General features: G+C 44.0%; 1 protein-coding gene across 8 annotated transcripts in view; it reads left to right on the top strand.

Moving 5' to 3' along the window:
* The window catches only part of Kiaa1958 (KIAA1958 ortholog), a 172953-nt gene that overhangs the window by 85443 nt on the left and 62199 nt on the right, over positions 1–25311 (top strand). For 7 of the 8 annotated variants that reach the window (XM_042271214.2, XM_076564293.1, XM_076564299.1 and 4 more), the window contains one exon: positions 10516–11710. In XM_042271214.2, the coding sequence (XP_042127148.1) occupies positions 10540–11710 (1171 nt within the window). In that variant the 5' untranslated portion in view covers positions 10516–10539. Of the gene's footprint in view, positions 1–9989; positions 10414–10515; positions 11711–25311 lie in introns of those variants that run through there. The other variant, XM_076564295.1, reaches the window with a different exon arrangement.

The raw sequence follows: 25311 nt of genomic DNA on the forward strand, positions 1-25311 counted from the left end.
TCGCCCAGATGTCTCTGCCTCTCCCTTATATCATAATAAAAACCCTCAACCCCTTAGGAACAGTCATATCTTCTTTTTATTTTATTTTTTCATTCAGTAACATGTTGTTTGCTGTTTCACAAAATTAATATCCCTTTGCATTAAGAAACTGCAAATACTCTTAACATAGCTGAGAAAATTTATTCAGAATAAGTATGGAATATCATTCTTAATAGAGAAGTTTTACCATGAAAATTAGAATTAAAAATGCTTAAGCATAGGTAAGATAAAATGTTATACAAGAAAATAGAGATTTGCCTTCCTGAAAATAAAAACATAATCAACTGCAGGGATTTCAGACAAGGGCATGAGTGTGTGTGTGCATGCGCGCGCGCGCGCGCGCGCGCGTGCGTGTGTGTGTGTGTGTGTGTGTGTGTGTGTGTGTGTGTGTGTTGTAATTGTTTGTGTCAATGCACATGGGAGTGCAGGTGTGGAGGCCGGAAGTTGTCTTTGAGTGTCTTCTTGAATTGCTGTCCACTGGTTTTCTGAGGAAGGGTCTCACAAAGCCTGGAGCTCTTCACTTAGCTGGGTGATCCAGTGAGTTCAGGGCTCTGAGTGTCTCCTTTGCCCCCCAGGGCTGCAGTTCCAGATGTGTATCACTGCATCTGACAGGTTTGTGGTGCTCAGGTCCAGAGTTGAGGGGAGATGTCTCCTCGGCCCTAGAGACATATAGATCAGAATAGAAAATCTAGGAATTAAGGAGAAAGTGTGAACATTTTTTGTGCTTTTATGAAAGGACCATAATAACCAAACAATCAGTGTTTTATTTCTTTGCATTTCTTAGGAAAATGGTCTTCCTTAGTATTTTCTAGAATAAATACTGTAGTCATTTCTTAGGAAAATGGTCTTCCTTAGTATTTTCTAGAATAAATACTATAGTCCCAGTTGGAGGGTTTCGTTTAATTAATGGTATCCTGAGATTCAAACCATCTTGATGTCTGTTAAACCTATTTCATAGTTTCTAAGTATCTATGAGTAGAAATAGGTTCCTCGCACCACAGTGTCCCATTGTCTACCCATCTCTTCTGGGACAATTAACATCGCGTGCAGCACTTGTCATCTTGTTCCTAAAGAGTCAGAAGACAGGAGCTGTTGGGATGGGATAAGTATTTCACAGTAATAAGGCAGATGCATCCTCCTTTCCCGAGGGCCAGTGATGATCAGGAGCTGATTTATATAAGACTTTGTAGGGCTGGAGAGATGGCTCAGAGGTTAAGAGCACCAACTGCTCTTCCAGAGGTCCTGAGTTCAATTCCCAGCAACCACATGGTGGCTCACAACCAACCATCTGTTATGAGATCTGGCACCCTCTTCTGTATACATAATAAATCAATAAATCTAAAAAAAAAAAAAAGACTTTGTAGGCAAAACGTTGCCACATTTTAGAAGGTCACACTGTGCATAAGAAAGAAAGCACACCTGTCTGACTGCTGCATCTTTCTCTGTAAGTTCCAGAAGGGTTGCAGAGCTACAAACCACAAACTTTATAAAACAGTGATTTGGAAAACCAGCGGCTGGAATGAGTTCTCAGAATCGAACTAGTCCTGTTGGAGCCTTTGGACAGATAAAAACATTGGGGTCGGGGGTGGCTTCTAGAGTAAACTTCAGCAGCTGAGAGGATGTTGTCATTTATTAAGATAAGGCTTTGTATTTGAACTCTGCCTGATAGATAACCAGGTAGTCAAGGGTGGAGGAGGACACCTCTCGTGAAACTGTAATGTAGAAAGAAATTCTGCTAAGGAAAGTCGAAAAGAAGTGAGGAGCCACAGCAAACAAAACAGGGACCTGGGGTCAAAGGAAAAGAGGGGCAAGAGAGGAGCTGAGGGCCAGGAAGCCGGAGGAAGAGGCCTGGGGATGACAGTGGGCTTTCTTCACGTGGGGGGAGTGGGGGGTGGAGTGGACCAAAGCCTGGGGGCGGGGTGAAGTGGACCAAAGCCTTGGGGGGGGGTGTGGGTGAAGTGGATCAAAGCCTGGGGCGGGGGAGGGTGTGGGTGAAGTGGACCAAAGCCTGGGGGAGGGTGTGGGTGAAGTGGACCAAAGCCTGGGGGTGTGTGTGGGTGAAGTGGACCAAAACCTGGGGGGGAGGGTGTGGGTGAAGTGGACCAAAGCTTGGGGGGGGAGGGTGTGGGTGAAGTGGACCAAAACCTGGGGGGGAGGGTGTGAGTGAAGTAGATCAAAGCCTGGGGGGGAAGGGTGTGGGTGAAGTAGATCAAAGCCTGGGGGGGGGGGTTGTGAGTGAAGTAGATCAAAGCCGGGGGGGGGGGGGTGTGGGTGTGGGTGAAGTGGACCAAAGCCTGGGGGGGAGGTTGTGAGTGAAGTAGATCAAAGCCGGGGGGGGGGGGGGGGGTGTGGGTGTGGGTGAAGTGGACCAAAGCCTGGGGGGCTGGTGAAGTAGATCAAAGCCTGGGGGGGAAGGGTGTGGGTGAAGTAGATCAAAGCCTGGGGGGGAAGGGTGTGGGTGAAGTAGATCAAAGCCTGGGGGGGGGAGGTGTGGGTGAAGTGGACCAAAGCATTGGGGCGGGGTGGGGGGGTTGGGGGGGTGAAGTGGACCAAAGCCTTGGGGGAAAGGTGGTAGGTGCTGTTTTCATGCTGTTCTTTCTGGGAAATCTAGGACCAGCCTGCCTTTAGTTTACTAACAAGGTAGGGCTGTGTCTTCAGCCAACATCTAGGACAGATTCTTGTTTGAAAGACATCATTACTAAGTCTTGAACATCTCAAAAATGAAGCTGTGTAAATTTAAAGGCAGTTTAAGAATGCATGCCTCATTTACTGTGAGAAAGAATTTTCAAATTTTCCACTTACTGTATTTCTTTGCATGGGCCGTAAAAGCATGAAGCATCATGTGGAATCATGACCATTGATGGAAACACATTTCTTTTTTTTTTTTTTCTTTCTTTTTTTTTTTTTTTTCTTTTTTTTTTTTTGGTTTTTTTGAGACAGGGTTTCTCTGTGTAGCTTTGCGCCTTTTCCTGGAACTCACTTGGTAGCCCAGGCTGGCCTCAAACTCACAGAGATCTGCCTGGCTCTGCCTCCCGAGTGCTGGGATTAAAGGTGTGCGCCACCACCGCCCGGCGAATTTCTTTCTTTTTAAAATTTCATATTTATTCCCTCCACCCCTCCCAAGTTCTCCCCCTCTCAAATTCACAGCCTCCTCTTTAATTTTTATTGTTACATATGTATAAACATGCAGATACAACCTACTGAGTCCATTTATTGCTTGTATGTATATGTTTTTAGGACTAACCACTTGATATTGGATAGCGAATTGGGGGTTCACCCCCGGGGAAGACTAATTCTCTCTGTGTCCGCAGTTATTAATTGACTGTTGTGCTCCTAGGGGTGGTTCCTCATGAGTCCTTTTGTCTGTGCTGGCCTGTCAACTGGTGTTGCCATTGCTCAGGTCTCGTTTAAGCAGCCATGTTGTTGAGACCTGAGTGTAGTTTCCCTGTGTATAATCCTGCAGCAGACTTCCCTGTCCCTGGCTCTTAGACCCTTTTCTCCCCCTTCTCCTCAGTGTTCCCAGAGTTTAGGTGTAGGGGTTGTGTTGGATGTCAGTTGAGGCCAAGTATCCCACAGCCAGTTGTTCTCTGTCGTCTTGACCAGTTGTGGCTTTCTGTAATGGATTCTGTCTGCTGCAGAAAGAAGCTTTGTTGATGAGGGGTAAGAGCTGCACTTACCTGTGGGCCTAAGGATGAGTTTTAGCAATGCGGTGAGACATGCTGCTTTGGAAAGGTAGCAGTAGTTTTCTGGGTTCTCCTTGGCCCCACCAGCCATTGGTAGTTGACTAGGACCAGGACCTAGGATCAGGACCAGGCATGACTTCCATCCTCCTGAGCAGGGCTTACCCAAAGGTAAAAGTGTCATTGAACCTTTGGGGATATCTTGCTATGCTGGCCATTGTGACTTAGGAACTTCACAGCTGGGTAGGACCATGGATTGCTTTCTCCCTTCCAGCTTGGATGGTAGAGGAGGCTTGATTGATTCCTCCACGTCCTGTGTCAGAGTCAGAACACCACATTTAGATGTGACCCGGTAATGCCGCTAGTGACGAAGATGGAATGAACGCAGGCCCTCCGTAACTGACCTTTATCCATCCTTTATCCATTTCAGTGCAGTAGAGTGGAGACGCCCATTCAGTGCAAACTGGAAGAATTAGGGTTGGGATAATTAGACTCACTGAAAATTAGACTTCGAAGTATCAGGTGGTTTTGTTTTCAGATTTTATTTATTTTTATGTGTGTGAGTGTGTTTGCCTGCGTGTATGTAAGTGCACTGCATGGGTGCCTGTGGAGGCCAGAGGGAGGGCACTGGATCCTCTGGAACTGTAGTTAAGGACTGTTCAGGTGCTAGGAACTGATCCTTCATCTTCTAGCTATGGCTCCAGCCCTGGTTGTTTTCTTGAGAAAAGCATAAACTCGTTAGTGTGGCGTGACCATGGCTCTCGGAGGGAAGGTGCAGCCCCAGAGCTGGTTCCTCTCCTCCCCTGCCCCCAGTTCCTTAGCCTCTTTCTACGGAGTGTTCAGATCCTTCTTCCCCATCCATCTGCCACTCTTCAAGGCTGGTTATTGTCACATGTCACTTGAATTCTTGCTTCTAGTCTTATCTTTTCCTCCTATAACCAGAATGACTCTAAAGTCACTGTCCTGCTTACAATCACATAACGCTCTGCTGTTATCTCTACAATAAAGTTCCAAAAAATATTTTCCGTGACCTGCAGTGCCTTTGTGGTTGGAATTACATCGGACATACAGATGGCTTAGGAGACAGCCTAACTATGTCAACGTTTGAAATGCACTAATACAGTTTATCTACTTACTTATGACATGCTTAATTTCTCTTATTGCTTTGTACTTTATGTTTGTAGTTTTCAAGACATGGATTCTCTGGGTAGCCCTGGCTGTCCTGAAACTCGTTCTGTAAACGGGGCTAGCCATGAACTGAGAGATCTGCCTGCCTCTGCCTCCCGAGTGCTGGCATTAAAGGCCCAGCTTGCTTTGTGCTTTTGAGTATAGAAGTCGTCAACGTCTTTTATTGTACTTACTTCTGTTGCTTCTGTAAAACTCAGGAATGGTTTCCAGCAGAGGCTCTGAGTTCTCCTGGGCTTTCGAGTGGAAGAGCCGTGCCTTTCCCAGATGGGAGCGTGGACTGCTTTCCCTCTTACCTTCCTCCTCCTCCTCCTGTCCCTCTCGACCTCTCCTCCGTGCTTAGGTCTCCCAGCGCAGGGTTGAGCAGAGGTGATTTAGGGCACTCAGAGGAGATGAGTCATTCCTCTACATTAAGTGTAGATATTAGCCATAGATGTTCAGAGGTGCCCTTTGTCCATTTGGGGAATTTGCCGAATATTATCAATTTGTTAAGAGGATCTGCATCTGTTGAAGGGATCTTTCGGGTTTTCTCCTATCAACTGTTAATACCTTGAATTATGTTTTTCTGTCTGTTCTGCCTGGCTCTCCTGGGGTATGTTTTGCTTGGTAACAGTGTGTTACCTATATTTACATTATTGGATTCCCTTTGCTAATTCTTTGTGAAGGATTTTTGCATCAGCATTTGGAAGAAGTCTTGATTTATAATTTTATTACAGTAACTTCATTCGATTTTGGTGTAAGGGTTGGGCTGTCCTCCTTAAACAAGTTAAGGAGTACTCCCTCCTTTTTTTCTTATTTATTTATTTAGAAATAAGATTTTGCTATGCAATCCAGGCTGGCCTCAAATTCACAACCTCCACGCTTCCACCCCCCACCCCCCAGTGATGATAATACAAGCATTTGCCTCAGTGTTCAGCCTCCTGAGTTTTTGTTTGTTTTGTTTTTTCCAAATATTTCTTTTCTCTCTGGCTGTCCTGGAACTCACTCTGTAGACCAGGCTAGCCTCAAACTCACAAAGATCCACCTGCTTCTGCCTCCTGAGTGCTGGGATTAAAGGCGTGCACCACCACACCTGGGACATAACTTTTTAAAACTTATTTTTTTCCTAGGCTAAGAGAATTTACCAGTGAAATCATCTGAGCTTTTATTGAAAAACATTTTTAAAAATCAGTTCGTTAAAGAATTCTTGTATGTGAGCAACTGAGACCTGGTAGTTTTAAAACAAGCAAATTTTAAAAGGTTTGGAAGAGTTAGAACTTATAAAGATTGTCCAGCAAGTTGAGGTATCTAATGCCAGCTGGAAGCTAGTCGGGTTTTCACTGTTGGTCAACTGCTAGCTAGCTTTTTCTGGTTCTGGAAAAGTAACATAATGCTTTAGACCTGAATACTATTTTCTAGAAAACCATTGTTTTCAAACTATTGAGAAAAGTTATTCCCGTGCTCTGTCCTTCCTCTTTAGTTCAGGGCTGATAAGTTGTTATGTTGCTATTTAAAGACATGTAACCAGGGCTGGGGGCCGGCTCCGTTGGTAGAGTGCCTACTACACAAACAAGCTCCTCAGTTCGTCCTTAGCACCCAGTTATGACGGCACACCCTGGAATCCCAGTGCTAAGGGTAGAGGGCAGCGGTGTGGAGACAGGAGAGTGCCTGGAGTTCATTGGCTAGACAGCCTAACCACTTCAGTGAGCTGGTTCAGTGAGAATCCCTGCCTCAGAAATAAGGTAGGGTGTGGAGAGATGGCGCGGCAGTTAAGAGCACTGGCTGTTCTTTCAGTGGATCCAGATTCCATGGTGGTATACAGACATACATGCAGACAAGATGAAAACACACATACAATCAATCAAATAAATAAGGTAGAGAAGTGATTGAGGAAGACCCTCAGTGTCCGCTTTGGTCATCCACACTCAAGCATTATACTCACATGTTCATGTCCACACGAACACATACACCGTACACTACATGCACACACAGAATGAAGGTGAGGTCATGCTGCATATATCCGCTACCATAAAGGTAGAGGAGTAGAGGGCGATGGAGGGAGAACCTCGGGAAGAGGCAGAGCTGAGTGTAGAGGCTGAGGGGAGCAGGAGGAGCCAGAGAATGCAGCTCCTGTGCAGGAAGGGGGAGTGCAGGACATGGGTGCGCCTAGGCCGTCTCCCTCAGCGATTGTACAGTGCCTGTGCCTGGGTGTACCTAGGCCGTCTCCCTCAGCGATTCCCAGTGCCTGTGCCTGGGTGTACCTAGGCTGTCTCCCTCAGCGATTGCACAGTGCCTGTGCCGCAGGACTGCTTTCTGAGACACCCACCAAAAAAGCAGCAGCAGTGGCCGCAGGTAGAAAGAAGGAATCCAAATACAGCAGACTATGCGGAAAGCTGGGTGTGCTGCACAAGTAAGTGCACATCACGTAGCCAAGCAAGTGGCAGCCAGTCTCCATAACACGTCCATAGGTGCCCAAGGTACAGCCCCTTTTCTTTTCTTTTCTTTTCTTCTTCCCCTCCCCTCCTCTCCTCTACTCCTTTCCTTTTCTTTTCTCTTCTCCCCGTCCCTCCCTCTCTCTCTTTTTGGTTGGGTTTTCAAGACAGGGTTTCTTTGTGTAGCCCTGGCTCTCCTGGAACTCTCTGTAGGATTAGAGGCGTGCACCACCACTGTACGTCTTGAAACAGCCCCTTTCAGGGTGATCTGTGGAGCCCCAAGTACTTGCATCCTTTTATGTGGTCTTATTTCAGCGAACACTTTGCCTTGAGCACCTGGTGCACAGGCAGTGGTTATGAGCGGAGATCACCAAGCAAAAGCAAGAGTCTGACTTACAGTCTTGGAAGGACAATGCTTCCTTGCTGCTAATGGGGATCCTGCTGCCTAGGTGGATCTAGCAGTGAGCAGGAGCAGAGGTTCCAGAAGACAGGAAGGTGGGAATGAGCTGACTACTGCCTGAGGAGCAGGCACACTTCCACAGACAGCTCCCCATCACCTACAGAGACCATGCAGGAATCCTAGCGAGTGAGAGTCTCCTGATAGAAAAAGAAGCTGCACCTGCTAGCCCTGCCTGCCCTCTTCCCGTCTGCCTTCTGCAGAGTGTAACTGATTGTCCAGGCAGATGTTTCCTCTGTTCCTCGGACTTGGAAGTTTTGTGGGCCTGCTTTCCCCGCCGTGATCAAATCCTGTGAGTGCATGGCTTACTCACACCAAGAGTGTGAGCACTGTTGCTGCAAATACCTGTTGGATCCTGTTTGACTTCCGGTTGCCTGCCTCTTTCCCAGTGGGCTCTTCACAGTACCGGTTCCTGGTTCCAGGTGTGGTCTTGCTTCTCACGAGAGTAGCAGTGGCAGGCTCATTTGGTCTGTGGTGTTTATTCACTACAGCGAGGGCAGAACTCGATACTGGACTAGTGGCCCAGACTAGATGGGGAGCTTCAAAATATGTTTATTGAAAAGAAAAATAAATATAACTGTAAGAACTTACAGTTCTGATACAGGCATAAACCTAGACAAATTTAAAATTCAACTTAAGTAAACCTGTAAAACCAGCATAAATTCAAATCAACATTAATGTAATAGTGACCCAGACTTGAGATGACTCTTTCTTCTGCTGTTACGCTGGCTGGTTGTGTTGGTCCACACTGGTAGGGAGGGTATGCTGAGCAGGTGGAGGTAAGAGGATCCTAAATTGGAAGCCAGTCAGGTAATACCTTTGAGGCTGGAGAGATGGCTAAGGGATTAAGTCTGTACTACTGTTGCAGAGAACCCAAATTTGGTTCCCAGCACCCATGTCACATGACTCAGCCATCTATAACTTCAGCCTTGGAAGGATATGATGCCTTTGGCCTTCAGGGCACCATCACTCAATGTGCACATACCCACACACAGGCACGCGCGCGCACACACACACACACACACACACACACACACACACACACACACACACACAAAATTTAAAAAAAATTAATCTTAAAGAATGCCAGAGACAGAATAATGTTATGAAGAACATAGACTAGCATAGGTGCAACATAAGGCCAAATATTAGGTCTGCTACCTATTTTGTACAAGTACCTTAATTGCCTCTCATTTATAATATTAAGATAATCTGTGGCTGGGAGGTGGTGGTGCAAGCCTTTAATCCCAGCACTCGGAGGCAGAGGCAGATAGATCTCTGTGATTTCAAGTCTAGTCTGGTCTACAGAGCAAGTTCCAGGACAGGCTCCAAAGCTACACAGAGAAACCCTGTCTCGAAAAACAAAAAACAAACAAACAAAAGATAATAATCTAAATCACTGAATCAAATTAAAATTATTTAAATAATTAGGTTGTTTATATGCCTGACAGTAGTAATTGGCCAATAAATATTAGTTGAAATAGTAAGTAGCATTACTTTTTGATGTGCAAGCCTATGGATTGGTGTTGAGCTTAATGGTAGATCATCTACTTCCATAGTTAATGTGTTTCTGATTTTGAATTTACTGGTGTGTGGAACATCTCTTACTTAACTTAACATACGGGGCAATGTTAAAGACTATGGAGGCTTGTTTTCTAATCTGGGGTAGTCATATCTCACACACAAACTCTTCCAGCCAGGACTCTTCAGTTTTAATATTTAATGACATGTCACTTGGTAAGGCTATAATGCTGATATCCTATCATCCATATCAGATATTGAAAAACACCATGTGAAGTCATTTTCAGGTTTTGAAAATGAACAGGGCAGATAAAATACACATGAAGGTCTTTGTGTCTCCCTGTCTAGCCTTTCCCTTACCTGAAGAGTCCACATGTCTCTTTCCACGTCCCTCTCCATCCTTTTGCCCCTAGCCAGCCGAGGACTTAGAGCCACTGACTCTGACACCTACCCCTAAGGAGTGATTTTACCCTGTTTTAGTTCTTTGTCCTTGGGGCCCTCGGGAGGTAGAGTACACCTCTGACCTTTCCCTCTGTCTGGAGTGAATGGTGCCATTTCAGGAATTTGGAGTGCCTCTGATTGGCGAGAACCCCAGGCTGCTGTCCTTGATGCTTTGCCCACTGCCCGCGCCCAGCCAATTTCCTTCTAGCCTCTTCTCCCTTTTCTTCCAAGACTTTCTTCCGTGGCTTGCTAAGTGTGGTGCCTCATTCTCTCCTTGGTTCTCACTTGTCTTGTTCTCTAGTGTCCAGCAGATTGACTTTCTCGATCTGACATTCGTCCTCCAATGGATCCAGACTTTGTTTTCAGCTCTGCCTCCAGTAATGAAGTCTACTAGATGGTGCCGTTGGAAGAGCAGTCCTCTTGGTTATTGTAGGAAGCGCCCACGTTTTGTGAAGGACTGAGCAAATGAACCTCCTGTCACTACAGAAGGAAAATGCACCATGAAGAAATGCTCCAACTGCTGCCAGTGCTCTCTTCACTGTTTCTTTTCTTGTCTGCAGGAATTGTTATAGCAATAAAGGAAACGAACAGATTTGTCTTCAAATCCCACACTGTGTGGACAGTCAGCTGTCCCCATTCCTGTTCCTCTGCAGTGGTGGCATCTGCATGCAGCTTAGAAGTATATTTCCTTTTTTATTCCGAGTGATTATGGTTGGAAAGATGAGTTCTATGGGAATGTCTTGGGTAATAACAGCTTCTCATTTTGATTATTTCCCTTTAGGAAAGACACTGCTGATCCTGTAACATGGAGGATTGTCTTCATACCTCATCTGAGAATCTGTCCAAATTGGTCAGCTGGGCCCACAGCCATGGGACTATTTGCAGCCTCATTCCAAACCTGAAACACTTGCTGTCTGAAGGTTCCCATGGGAACCTGACTGCAATGTGGGGCTGCAGTGCTGGTCATGCTTACCACTGGCCACTAACAGCTACTTGCAGAGCTGGGTCCCAAGAGAGGGTTTGTTTCCAGGACAACCGAAGTTTTAATTCTGATAGTCCCAGTATAATCGGGGTGCCTTCCGAGACGCAGACTAGCCCTGTGGAGAGATACCCTGGGAGACCTGTGAAGGCAAAGCTGGACTGTAACCGGACCAGAGACTCTTGTGACTTCTCTTACTGCAGTGAGCCCTCTGAGCTGGACGAAGCTGTTGAGGAGTACGAAGATGAAAACACACTGTTTGACATGGTTTGTGAGTCTTCTGTTACAGATGAGGACAGTGACTTTGAACCCCAAACCCAGAGGCCTCAAAGCATTGCTCGCAAAAGGCCAGGAATAGTCCCATCTTCTATCCATTCGAGTTCCCAGGGACAGATGGTTGATGAGTGCAGTAATGATGTCATCATCAAGAAGATCAAGCAAGAGATTCCAGAAGATTATTACATTGTGGCAAATGCAGAGCTGACTGGAGGAGTAGATGGACCAGCCCTTTCATTGACACAGATGGCAAAGCCCAAGCTTCAGACTCATGCTGGTCCCTCCTGTGTGGGGTCTGCTAAACTGATTCCCCATGTAACTTCTGCCCTCAGTGCGGAGCTAGACCCACACATTCTGTCAGCATCCCCCTCTGTGATCTCCAGACCAGTCATCCCAAAGACTGCTAGGGTATCTCTGGCTTCACCAAACAGAGGACCCTCTGGTGCCCATGGCACTGCCCACCAGGTGACCATGCAGATGCCTGTGAGCACATCACATCCTAACAAACAGATCAGTATCCCTTTGTCTGCCCTTCAGCTGCCTGGACAGGATGAGCAAGTTGCTTCGGAGGAGTTCCTGCCCCATTTGCCTAGCCAGGTCTCATCTTGTGAGGTAGCCCTTTCTCCCTCAGTTAACACAGAGCCCGAAGTGAGCTCCAGTCAACAGCAGCCCCCTGTTGCTCCAACCATAACCACTGAAGCCACTGCACAGTGCATTCCAGGTATGGAACCCGAGGTGACCTCAAGTCCCTCATCCGTGTACTTGAGAGAATTCTGCGCCGTCAGCACTTCTAAGACCACTGTTTTAATTTGCTAGGGTACAGTCATTTTTCATTCTCAGGAAGACAGAAATAATGAAATCTGTTACATGTAACTGATACTATGGAGAAACTCCATCTGAAGGCCATCCATTTGGTAGATGCACCTTAGGGTTGAGCTGACGACTGGAAGATTGTGCTGTGGATGGCCGGATTTAAGATTCATATCCAACCTTAGCTGAGCATTTTATAGTTCACTTATTTTCTCCTATTGGTAACAAGGTAGTTAAACCAACTGACGTTGAATAAGGTATATGATAATAGATTTTTCCTTACTATTTATTTGAACCAATTTCCTATTGCTGTTCCTTTTAATTAGTGTGATAACTTAAACCGATTTTTAAAACACAGCAGGTAACTTCTTAAACAAGTGTTTGGCCCTGTCTCTCAAAACTTAAAAAAAAAAACACAGAAAACATACATTTCTGGAGTAGGCCAGCTTAACTCAGTGCATTCACAATTTGAGGCTTGTAGAATTATTCATAGCTGCTACCTCTACAATTCTAACATTCTAATACTCTTTAATTCAAATGTCCATTGTTTATTTGAGCTAGGATATTGTGATATAAAGGGGGTTTGGCAACCATACTTTGGGGGTCTACAATTGAAATCTAAAAGGGCATAAGTAGATATATGGGCAAGGGTGAATAGACCCACAGAATATAGAAAGCAGAACACTTTGGTACATTTAGTCCTTCTCAAAAGGGCAAGTGTTTGGGGAAACATCTTTTTTTTTTTTTTTTAAGATTTATTTCTGAGCCAGGCGGTGGTGGTGCACGCCTTTATTCCTAGCATTCGGGAGGCAGAGGCAGGCAGATCTCTGTGAGTTCAAGGCCAGCCTGGGCTACAGAGTGAGTTCCAGGACAGGCTCCAAAGCTACACAGAGAAACCCTATCTCAAAAAATCAAACAAAGAAACAAAAAAAGATTTATTTCTTTATTTTATGTATATGAGTGCTCTATCTGCATGTAATGCCAGAAGAGGGCATCAGATCCCACTGTAGGTGGTTGTGAGCCACCATGTGGTTGCTGGGAATTAAACTCAGGACCTCTAGAAGAGCAGCCAGTGTTCTTAACTGCTGAGCCATCTCTTTGGCCCCCAGGGAAACATCCTTAAAAGACTGAGCTACCCACGTTTTTGTCCTGAAACTTCCTGGAATTAAGTTGCCTTTACAGATAGGCAGTTACAGTCGTGTCAGCCCCAGGGTCTCCAAAGGCAGCTTGCTTACCACTGCAGACTTTCCTACCGCAGCCCTGCTGCCCTCAGTAAGGACACGTACCGAAAATGGTCAGTCAGCCAGCTGCTTTTAAAAGTATACTAGTTGAAAATCGTAGAATGTTACTTGGTTATTTTTCTTAACAGTTTTATTGAAATGTGATTCATACCATAAAAGACGCTTTTTAAGATTTTATTTTGTGTTTATGTCAATACACACACACACACACACACACACACACACACACACACACACACACACACATCACATGCTTGCCTAGTGCCCAAGGGGGTTAGGAAGGGACATCGGATTGTGAATCATCATGTGGGTACTGGGAACTGAACCAAGTCCTTTTCGAGAGCAACAGTTGCTCCTAAGTGTAGAGGCCTCCCTGGCTGCTGAGAGCACTCCTTTAAAGTGCCACTCAGCCTCAGAAGGAGCCCTCTCCTCCTAAGCAGTTTCTCTTTTCTTCTCCCAGTTCTTGGCAACAACTTACCTACTTTTTTATGAATTTACTTATTTTATGTATTTTACTGTATAACCTCTTGTGACTACTTTGATTTAGTGTTGGTATTTTCAGGACCAATCCATATTAGAGCATTTTTTTATTGCCAAATAACATTTTACTATAAATATACTTTATTTTTCTTCAGTCAATTGGACAGACATTTGGGCTGTTCCCACCTTTGGTCTGTTTGCTTCTATGAACATTTATATACCAGTTATTATGTGAACATTTCCTTTGATTTTTGTGTGGTAATCTACCTCAAGATGAGGGGCCACGAATCTGTTTGCTAAAGCCACTTGGTTTTAACTCTTAGCACTAAGGGACAAAGGTTCTTGTTTCTCTGTATGTCACTGACACATTATTTTCCATGCTTTAAAAATTCCTCTTTTGGACTGGAGAGATGGCTCAGTGGTTAAGAGCACTGGCTGTTCTTCCAGAGGTCCTGAGTTCAATTCCCAGCAACCATAGGGTGGCTCACAACCATCTGTAATGAGATCTGGTGCCCTCTTCTGGCCTGCAAGGACACATGCAAATAGAACACTGTATACATAATAAATAAATAGATGATAGATAGATAGATAGATAAATAGATAGATAGATAGATAGAAGATAAATCTTAGAAAAAAATTTCCTCTTTTACTTTCAACACACAGGAGGCAGAGGCAGGCAAATCTTTGTGAGTTTGATGCCAACCTGGTCTATATAGCAAGTTCTAAGCCACCCAGGGCTACATAAGGAGACCCTGACTTAAAACAAAAAATTGCTATGCCATCACATATATAAAGTAGTCTTATGATCTAGCCTGTATTATTCTAGTATCTAATGGTATTGAGCATTTCTCATGTTCTTATTGGTCATATATGTATATTCTTTTGAAAATTTTTAGATTCTTTGCTCATTTTAAAAATAGATTCTCTTGTCTACTTTGAGTTGAAAGAGTTCTCTGTATCTGGATGTAAGTCTCTTACATGATTTGCAAGTATTTTCTCCTATTCTGTAGGCTCACACTCTCCCTCCCTCCCTCCCTCCCTTCATATATTCCCCCCTCTCTTACCTCTCCCTCCCTCCCTCCCTCCCTCCCTCTCTTGTCCCACCCCCCTCTCAGAGGAAGGCCTGGAACTTTTGTTTTGTTTTGTTTTTTTTCCTCTGCCTCCCAAATGCTAGAATTACAGGCATTATCATGTTTAGTTTTGCTTTCTTCTTCTTCTTCTTCTTTTTTTTTAAAGAACTTTATACTTTAATTATTGTATAATCCTGTGGGCTCAGGCTAATTTTCACATTGCTGGACACATGTGTATCAGGCAGAAAAGATCTTTATACTAGGAAATCTAATTTTTAATATATGGAGGTCTAAGTATTTTTCACCTAAATAGTTGTTTTATTTCCTCTTTTTTTAAAATAGACAACCTGACAGAGTTTTCTATATCCTCAATTTACATTTAATGAAACAGTTCAAAAATACATTTTGCAGAGTTGTTTAGTGTGTTCACTGATAGACCCTAGACCCAGGGTACTACCTTCTTGAGGGGGCGCCCCAAGAACCCAGACTCCAGTCCAGTTGATGCAACAGCAAGAGGGGTTTATTGAAGAAGCGACTGTACAGACGGGCAAACTCTTGTCCTGAGAGCAAGAGTCGCATCTTACTGCAGCCCCATGGGGGCTTTTAAAGGAAAAACCCACAAAAGCCTTAAGATTACAATTCCCATACAGTTTCGTTTCACAAGATCATGGTCTGATCACAGAGTGGGTACAGTCACCTCCACATGTACATTCTTCCTGAAACCTCAAAGGGGATATCAAGGTGGGAGTGGAGTTTACACAAAGGTCACAGTGGTCCTTCCTGGAACACTTGCAACTATCCCAGTCACAGTTGAGCACATCTCTTAACAGAATTCTTTTTACATTGTTACGTTGTTACAGGTTGAATAATGGCTGAGTCAGGTGGCCCTTGGAACTAGTTTTCTTTTTAGTTCCTTATTTCCTGGGGCTTGGGGGTGTAAGCCTGAAGGGTTAGGGTCTTTCATTCACTAGCTTACTAAGACTTCTTTGATCCACACTAACCCTGTGAAATAAGTTGTGGGACCTGACTGCAAAGCACATTGAAGGTTACTATATAGTGATTTGGACAGGAAATTCAACCTTTTTGAAAAAGAAGCTGTTTTAATTCTTCCATTAATATTGAAATTGTACTTCTTATATCAGCTATGAAAATCAGGCATGACCAAAGACAGCATGTACTGCATCCAGCCACGACCTGATCTGTCTTTACTCTCACAAGGAGAATTAGTTTGGCCTGGCGTACACTGCTCAAGAAAAGCACTCTGAAGAGCCAGTAATGGCAGGTTTCTGAGATGTGGTTCTCAGGTTGTGGAAAGATACCAAATTTCCACCATGCTACTGGCTTCAGAGAAACTCTATTTGGATTGGAAACAGTGGTGAGATTAATAAAAACCCAATTGACACTTCCCTTGTGTGAGAGTTATATAAATTTAACATAATTTACCTTTACTTCCTGGAGCCCAATATAGGTTCTGCATTCTAAATTTTAAAGTTTAACTTATTTACTTGTGTTTGTATGATTATTTATAGTTGATGATCACACACACACACACACACACACACACACACACACACACACACACACAATCCAGCATATACAAATGTATGTGATTACAGTATAAGTGGACCCTACACAGTCAATATATTAAGCGGGATAGAACAGGCACTTGAACACCATAGAAGCCTGGGTCTTTCTCAGATCATCGCAGTAATACTACATGGCTTTATAGATTCTATTTTAATAATAATCTGATAAGTGGCTCATTGAGTCAGTCTGAAGCAAAGAGAAGCTGTTCTAGTTTTAGTGGTACCATGCAGTCATTTGAGCACATTATAAAACTCAGAGTCTCCTCAGATGCCTTGGTGTCATTAAAGCACCTCCTACTAGTCTCATCTAACTGGGAGTGAGCCCAGATTTGAATTCTCTACTTCACTCTGCATGTCCCTGTCTGTTGTGTGAGCCTGGATCTGTGCCTGCCTGAAGGCGGTCTTGTGAATCTCTCCCTAGCAAAGGACGTTGCTCTCTTTTATTGAACAGCACAGAAAGCATCACATGGGGAAGGAATAAGGGATACTTTAAAGAAATCTGTAACAGATTTTTACGTGGGATTATGTCACTGACCCCAGCTGATCCAGATAACAAATAGTATTACAAACATCATTGTTTATCAAGCAATATCTGTATGTTGCGATCAACATTTATAGTGGATATTTATTTTATAAGATTGCTTTCAACCTGTTTTTGCTTTTTTCAGCAAACAATCATTAGAATACACAGACATTACTCTAGGAGCTGGGAGTGGCGCACACCTTTAATGCCAGCACTCCAGAGGCAGGAAGATCTCTGTAAGTTTGAAGCTAGCCTGGTCTATATAGTGACTTACATGAGAGCCAGGGCTATGTAGAGAGACCCTGTCTTAAAAAAAGGGGGGGGGGTTACAGTTATACATTAGCTTAAGTTGTAAAGGTTGATTACATGAGAAATCCAGGACAAGTAAAGTTGATTCTTGCTTTGTTCTCTTAAAGGCACGTTAAACAAACACCTGAGTACACAGTAGGCAAGTGGTCGTAAGTGACCTCAAGGTATATTAACTTCGTGAGGTCCAGCAAAAGTTCTCTTCTTTTAGACTGTAGGAGATATTTCCATAATGCATTGCCACAGTGCTGATATTACTTAAATTTTGTTCCCTGGTAGGAAATCATCCTTATTTCGGTTCAGAACTGAATTTATAAAGTTGTGAAATACTAAAGTGTGAATCAGAGTATTGATTTTCATATCCCTGTCATTAGCAGTAAGCAGAGTGGACAGATATTATTAGAATTACTAGCAGTGGCTTTGATTCCATTAAGCTTTGAGGTTTCTATGAATGTAGCTCATTTGTCATGATGAAACTTAAAGCTCTATTGTGTCATGAATTAGAGTTTTATGACTGTTTCTTAAATATACTCACATATCTGTAACTTTGTTGTACTAGGTAGTTTTATGTCAACTTGACACAAGCTAAAGTCATCATAGAAAAGGGAGCCCCAATTAAAGAAGATCTGGCTTCAGGCATGCCTATAGAGCATTTTTATAATTAGTGATTGATGTGGAGTGCCCAGTCCATGTGGGTGAGGTCACTCCTGGACTGGTGGTCCTGGGTTCTAGAAGAAAGCATACTGATACTGAGCAAGCCATGAGGAGCAAGCCAATAAGCCAGCACCCTCCACAGCCTCTGCATCAGCTCCTGCCTCCAGGTTCCTGCCCTGCTTTAGTTCCTGTCCTGACTTCCTTCAGTGTTAGACTACAATGTGGATGTGTAAGCCAAATAAACCCTTTCCTCCCCAACTTGCTTTTGGCCGAGGCATTTCATCATAGAAATAGTAACCCTAACTAGGATAGAAATTGACACTCATTATCAGTTTGTCAGGATTTAGAATCACACTTTTCCCGAGAAGATTAACTAAGGCAGACAGACCCATGTGAAGTGGGCAGCACCATCCCATAGGCCAGGGGTGGGGCCGACTGAAGCAGAGGAGAAAGCCAGGTGTGCACCAGCCTTCCCCTTCCTCTGCTTCCTGCTCTGCTCAAGTGTGAGCAAGCAGCTGCGACAGGCTCCCCGTGGCCAGGGGCCACCCCCAGGCCTGCCTTCCCACCAGAGTGGGCTGTCTTCCCCAGACAGGAGCCAAAGTAAACCTCTTCTGAAGTTCCCCTTGCCAGGGCTTTGGTCACAGCAATAAGGAAAGTAATGCACTTCCTGTAGGGCTCCCTCTTGTTATTTTCAGAATTGTGTGTGTGTGTGTGTGTGCGCGCGCGCGCGCGCGCGCGCGCGCCCACACATACGCACAGGCACACATGAGTGTGCCATGAGCAAGGGTGAAGGTTGGCGATTCTGTCTCTCCTCCATGTAATAGATCACCATATAATCTTCATGAACAGTCGTGTATCACTTAACTATGGGGATACATTTTGAGAAATGTGTCAGGAGGCGGATTTGTCATTGTGCAAATATTTTAGGATCTCCTTACACAGACTTGGCTGGTGTAGCACATACACGCCGAGTCCTTATGGTGCCACCTACTGCTCCCAGGCTGCAAACCAGTGTGACACGCTACTGTAACGAGTACTGTAGATAATTGCACCGCACTGGCAGGTGCTTCTGGGTCTAAGCATAGCCAAAATAAAAAAGTACTGTAGAAGTGTGATAGATCAAATAGTAAATAAGTAGTGTCTGTTTCGATCACACACCATGCATGGAGTTTATAGGACCCAAAGTTGCTTTGGGTGAGTGAGTGAGCACCAAGCATTACTATAGTCTTTCTGGGTGTGTGTGTGTGGGGGGGGTAACATATCTGATACATTTATTGATGCCATGTTGTAAATGGTACTTAGATGAATGTACAGTGATATTCCATGTTCCCATCTAACACAGCTTGCTTAAGTTTAGCTGACACAATTTGTCTTAAGTGGAGTCAGGGAACAGTTAATGAGGACCATGGGCAGGTGCAAAATGGGCTAATAAGGGTGTTTATTGCTTGGTTTTTGACTAAATTAGTTTAGTTTAGTTAAAAGTTTACTTCTTTTATCAACACTCCTGATTTTATAAAGGATGAAGGTCATTAACCCCATTTCTACCCAAATTTTTTGGTAAACCTGGGTCTAGTAGGGTTTCATAGGGACCCAGACATTACTAATAAGACTTTGAAGCATCTCACAGAACAAAGGCCACAGCCACACCAGATCATGTAGGCTACAAACTACACTCAGCTGTATGCAACTCACTTTAAAAACGTCTTTCTTCGCTGAAAATTAACCCATCTTTAGTCTATGTAGATTTTTTTTTAACAGCATTTTAAGCTAGTTTACTTAAAAACCAAGAAATAAACACACACATTAGCTAAGACCTTCATAGTCAGGATCATTGATATCACCATCTTCCTAACCAGGCCACAATCCACAGTCCTAGAGAAACTAGGTAACAAGGAGGACCCTAACAGGGTTGCATGGATTGCCCTGGGAAGGGGACATAGATGAGATCTCCTGGGTAAACTGGGGGTAGGAGAGGATAGAAGGGAGGGGATTGGAAAGGGGAACATGAGGGATTGGGATGGTCGTGTTGGGGGAGGGACGGAGAGGGAGAGCAATGAAAGAGACATCTTGATAGAGTGGGCCATTATGGGGTTAGGGAGAAACCTGATTCCAGGCAAACTCCCAGGAATCTGCAAGGATGACCCCAGCTAAGACTCCTAGCAGTAGTGGAGAGGGTGCCTGAACTGGCCTTCCCCATATCTGATGGAAGCAGATGCAGAGATCCACAGCCAAGCACTGGGCCGAGCTCCTGGAGTCCAGCAGAAGAGAAGGAGGAAGCGTTATATAAGCTGGGTGGGGTCAAGATCATGATGGGGAAACGCACAGAGACAGCCGCCCTGAGCTCGTGGGAGCTCATGGACTCTGGGCCGACAGCTAGGGAACCTGCATGGGACCAACCTAGGCCCTCTGCATGCGGGTGACAGTTGTGTAGCTTGGTCTGTTTGTGGGGCTGCTGGTAGAGGGATCAAGACCTATCCCTGGTGCATGGGCTGGCTTTTTGGAACCTATTTCCTATCTATGGTGGGATTCCTCGCTCAGCCTTGATGCAAGGGGAAGGAGCTTGGTCCTGCCTCAACTTGATATGCCATGCTTTGTTGAGTCCCGTTGGAGGCCTTACCCTTTCTGAGGAGTGGATGGAGCAGTGGGTAGAAAGGAGGTGGGGGAGGGAATGGAGGAGAGGAGGGAAGGGAAACCGTTGTTGGTAAAGCAAATTAAAAAAATATCACCTTCTTCCTCCTCCACATCTTGTCTCTTTGGAAGATCTTTGGGGGTCATAAAAGGTAGAGCTGCCATCTCCTGTGACAGAACTACCTTGTCTTTAATGTCTGTTAAAGGACCTACCTAAGGCTGTCCTCATCCTCTTATTTTGTGTATGTGCAGGAGTATATTCAACTGGTTAGAAGGTAGTATAATTTAGTAAGCGCATAAACTAGGATACTTCCTTATCATCAAGGGTTAGGCCGGGTATAGTGGTGAGTGCTGTGCTCTTAGAGTTTGTTTACATTGGCGTCACTACACACAGCCAGTGCACTGCCCCGTGGCACTGGGATCGGTGTGACCATCAAGTGAGGGGAAGTTTCCCATTTGTGGTAATCATGAGATGCTTTTACTGTTACATGCAGCCTGTCATTGGCCGAAATGTTGACATGTGAAACCTGAATGTGTTAGTAGTAATCCAGTCCATCATGTCTCTTGAAAATATATTGGGTCCTAATTTTGTTGGTACTGTTTTGGGAAGTGTAGTTTTTTTAAGCCTTTGTGTGATGGCTATTCTTTCATTGTCTGTTTAATCTGCCGTCTTTTCTGCCTTGGGTATTTTATTCAGGAAGTCCTTTCCCTACCTTGAGATCAGCTAAATAGTTATTTAGGGGTGTGGTGTGTCTCAGTGGTGCAACTGGGTTAGATCCCAGACATTTGCAGTGATAAAAAAACATTTTAAAGATAGTTAACTGGGGCTGGAGAGATGGCTCAGCAGTTAAAAGAAAGCATTTGTTACTCATGCTGAGGAATAGGATGCAATTCTCAGTACCACATGGTGACTCACATCCCTTTATCACTCCAGTTCCAGGGGATCCTGTGCCCCTTTCTGCATACATACAGGCAAACACACTAAAAATTAAAATTAATCAGAAAACAGTTATCTGTTTGTTCTTCTGATTCTTCTATGTTCTTCTTTCCTTTTCTCTTTTTTGACATTTAAAACTGAAGTAGAATACATTGGGAGTGAGATTTGGTGTCATTCTTTTTTGTAAGATTCTAGAATTTATTGAATAGTTTCCATTTCCAGTGAATTAATGTATTACATATCACATTTTTGTTTACAATTGAGTCTGTTTCTGGTTTTTACTGTTTTATTGACCTCCTTATATTTTTTTTGTAATTTTTACCGCATGGTTATATTTTATATGAAATGAATACATTTAGAAGTGATATAGTCTAAATTGTTTACTATCCTTCTTGAAAACTTCCTAATATAAAATTGAGTTTAATGAGCTTCTAAAAATTAATAAAGGTTGTATATTGCTTCCTGTTGTTTGATTCATGATGACACAATAAATAATGATTTCTTTTGTCAGAAACAGAAACTGCCTTAAATCAAAGGAGAAAATGAGTTGCTTTTCAGGCTAGATGAGATCTTCAAGCAAGCATTCCTCCAGGTCTCACATGCCATCTAGTTCTTGCCGTCTTCAGCCTTGGCTTTCTCAGGGCACCATTTGCTTTCTCTCATACTTGATTGGCGTGTGGAGTGAGGTTGGTTGTGCTGGCTGGGAACGTGTCTGGCAGTGAGAGGACCCATGTCACAGCATTTGTACTAACCCCTGGCCAATCTTAGGAGCGTCAGGCCTACCCTAGAAGTAATATTGAGTCCAGTCCTAGGCTAACCAATAGCTAGAGAAAGAATCAGGATGAAGTTTATAGGACAAGAATGTTCTTGAAAGTTCCAAACTTGAGATAGGTAGCAAACAGAGCTACCTACTGCTGTTATGTGCAGTGAGTCTAGGATGATCTGTATGGGCAGAGAGAAAAAGTTTTATGTCATTTAGAGACATACTGGCGTACACTGAAACAGTGTTCTAAAGGATAGGAATATGTAAAATGTGTAAACTTATGTGTGCACACACATGCAGTATTCTTTCTGCGTTGCTGTATTCTTCAAAGGTGTGTGTGCCTCTTACAAAAAGGAGCAAGACTGAACTTGGCCTTCTTTACCTTTTCTCATACTTCCTTCCAGGAAAGCATGAGACAGAAGTGTTGAAAGATGTGAGAGACAGTAAACAAATGCAGAGTGGTTGTTTTTTTCCTCATCATTCTCCTCTTCATCAAAGAGTGCTTCTCTGAGGATTGTGTGGCAGGCAGCCTGGCTGTGCAGAATAAGATGGTTTTTGAATTGATGCCTCCTGCTGGCCTGCAACCACATTTGCAAAATAACAATGTGTTTTGTAAAGACCAGATGCATAATTGCAAGGTAAACACTAAGGAGGGGTCCTGACCTCTGATAAACATGGAGTAACTGAGTAATTCCCACCAGTATTAGTACTTTCATTGTCCTCGTTAGAGTACAGGAGTACTCCTTACGAAGTAAAGTAGGTTCTGATCTTAAAACTGTTGCTTCCTCTCTCCCTTTTTATTTCCAGGTTATGCCATAAGATTATGTCCCCAAAAGATTTAAAGAAATCATTTAGTTTTTTGAGAATCCTTTTTAAAAGGTCCTGGACTTTAAAATAAAGATTCTGTATATCAGGAGCAAGAAAGCATTATGTATCTTAGTTTTGTTTTTATCTGCCCTCCTCCCCAAGCATCTAGACAAGTCGCTTGCATTTAACAAAAGCCTCAGCTGGCTATATGATATGATAGACACTTGTGCTGGGATGGTGAAGAGCCCAAGATGAATGTCAAATTCCCTGTCCTGGGGATAGCATCATTTAAAGGGGCCATCAGACCAGCTACTTCCAGTGCGTAAGGTGGAGAGAAATACACATGTGGAACGGTTGACTAGGCTTTCAAGAACACACGGAAGAACATTTCAGACAGAACACCATGAGCAAAGGCAGTAGGGCTGTGAACACGGGAAGAGTGCAAGAGTTGAGTGTGGCTTGAAAACAGTCGGGGAGATGGGAGACTGAGGGCAGAAAGACAAGTTGGAGTCACCTGGGAAAGCTGTGCCTATGATGTCATAGTGGCCTACACAGTTCCTCGTCTTAGAAGATCGTGCTCTTAGAGGGTGTTAGTGCCCCAGTTAAGAGTGGTTGCTCACATACAGCACCGCTGAAGGAACTGAAGAGAAGAGACGGAACAGTGTTCCAGGGCATCCTGTGAAGGCCTCTGGGGACGTTGCTAGTTACACAGTCCCTGTTTAAAAGCATACCACTGTTTTAGACAGCACCAGAAAGTCTTCAGGATAGTGAAGTCCTGTGTGCAGTTCTCTGCGTGTGCTTCAACTGTTCATTCACCTGCTAACTAAGCAGATGCCCACTGCAAGCCTACCAAGGGCAAAGTTCAGGTCGGATGATACAAATGCCAAAGACCCCCCTCCTAGGCCTTGCCCTCTCAAAACAACCTAGGTTGTTCAGCAGCTGGCTTGATGACTCATGCTTGTCATCAAAAAATACATATTTTTTTCCTTTTATTTTATAATACCATTCAGTTCTACATATCAGCCATGGATTCCCTTGTTCTCCCCTCTCCTGCCCTCCTCCCCTTCCCCCCAGCACACTCCTCATTCCCACCTTTTCCAGGGCAAAGCCTCCCCCGAGGACTGAGATCTACCTGGTAGACTCAGTCCAGGCAGGTCCAGTCCCTTCCTCCCAGACTGAGCCAAGTGTCCCTGCATAAGCCCCAGGTTTCAAACAGCCAACTCATATGCAATGAGCACAGGACCCGGTACCACTGCCTAGATGCCTCCCAAACACATCAAGCCAATCAACTGTCTCACCTATTCAGAGGACCTGATCCAGTTGGGGGTTCCTCAGCCTTTGGTTCATAGTTCATGTGTTTCCATTCGTTTGGCTGTTTGTCCCTGTGCACACAGAGATCTGCTTGCCTCTGCCTCCTGAGTACTGGGATTATCCAACCTTGGTTTCAACAATTCTCACACAAAACTCAGTTTCAAATAATTGTCCAAGTGTGATGTTGTTTATCAAATTGAATGACTTTGTAAGCCTAGATTGTTTGCCCTCAGAGAACCCATTCATTAGGACTGTTTTAGGATGATGCACGACTCGGAAGGAGCCCTGGATGAGCAGTTAAGCTGCTGTGATAATGAAAGCCAAGCCTTTCTTAGCCAGAAATTAAAAGTGGAGAAGCTACAAGCCAGCCAGTCCTCATAATTTATTCAAGACACTTTCTACTCAGCTGCAAATAAGCCTAGTTATATTAACATTGTAATTTCATTTTTGCAGACAACTGATAACCTAGCTCTAAATTTTAAAAATACTATCATTTACTGTGTAGCCCAGGATGGCCTGGAACTCAAGAGATCCTTCTGCCTTTGCCTCCAAGTGCTGGGTTAAAAGTGTACAGCACCATGTTTCACGGGGTCTGTAATTGTCAAGTAAAAGCAAGATTGGTTGAAATACTGGATATAAATGCTTGGTATTTATAGCTACATACTTAATGCAGTAGAAAGCAACTTCAAAAAATTTTTAATTGTTTTGTCACATATATGAGTATTTTGCCTATGTAGATGTCTGGACTACATGTGTGCCTGGTGCTCAGGGAGGTCAGAATAGGGTCAGTTCCCATGGAACTGGAGTTGTAGGTGGTTGTGAATCACCATGTGTGTGCTAGGAATCCAACCTGGATCCTCTGGAAGTGCAGCCACTTTTAACCACCTAGCCATCTCTTTAGCTCCTAGAAATTAACTTTTAATATTGGAATTTACAGATTATATATAACATTTTATAGCTTTAAAGACAAAGTCTCTCTATGTAACTCTGGCTGTCCTGGAACTGCAGACCAGGTTGGACACAAACTCACAGAGATCTGCTTGCCTCTGTCTCCTGAGTACTGGGATTAAAGGTGCGCATCACCTCACCCAGCTTTGACTGGTTTATTTATGGATGGTGGTACTTTTTTTTTTTTTTTTTTTTGAGACAGGGTTTCTCTGTGTAGCTTTGCGCCTTTCCTGGAAGTCACTTTGTAGACCAGGCTGG

The sequence above is a fragment of the Peromyscus maniculatus genome, chromosome 2, assembly GCF_049852395.1.
Source record: "Peromyscus maniculatus bairdii isolate BWxNUB_F1_BW_parent chromosome 2, HU_Pman_BW_mat_3.1, whole genome shotgun sequence".
Classification (NCBI taxonomy): domain Eukaryota; kingdom Metazoa; phylum Chordata; class Mammalia; order Rodentia; family Cricetidae; genus Peromyscus; species Peromyscus maniculatus.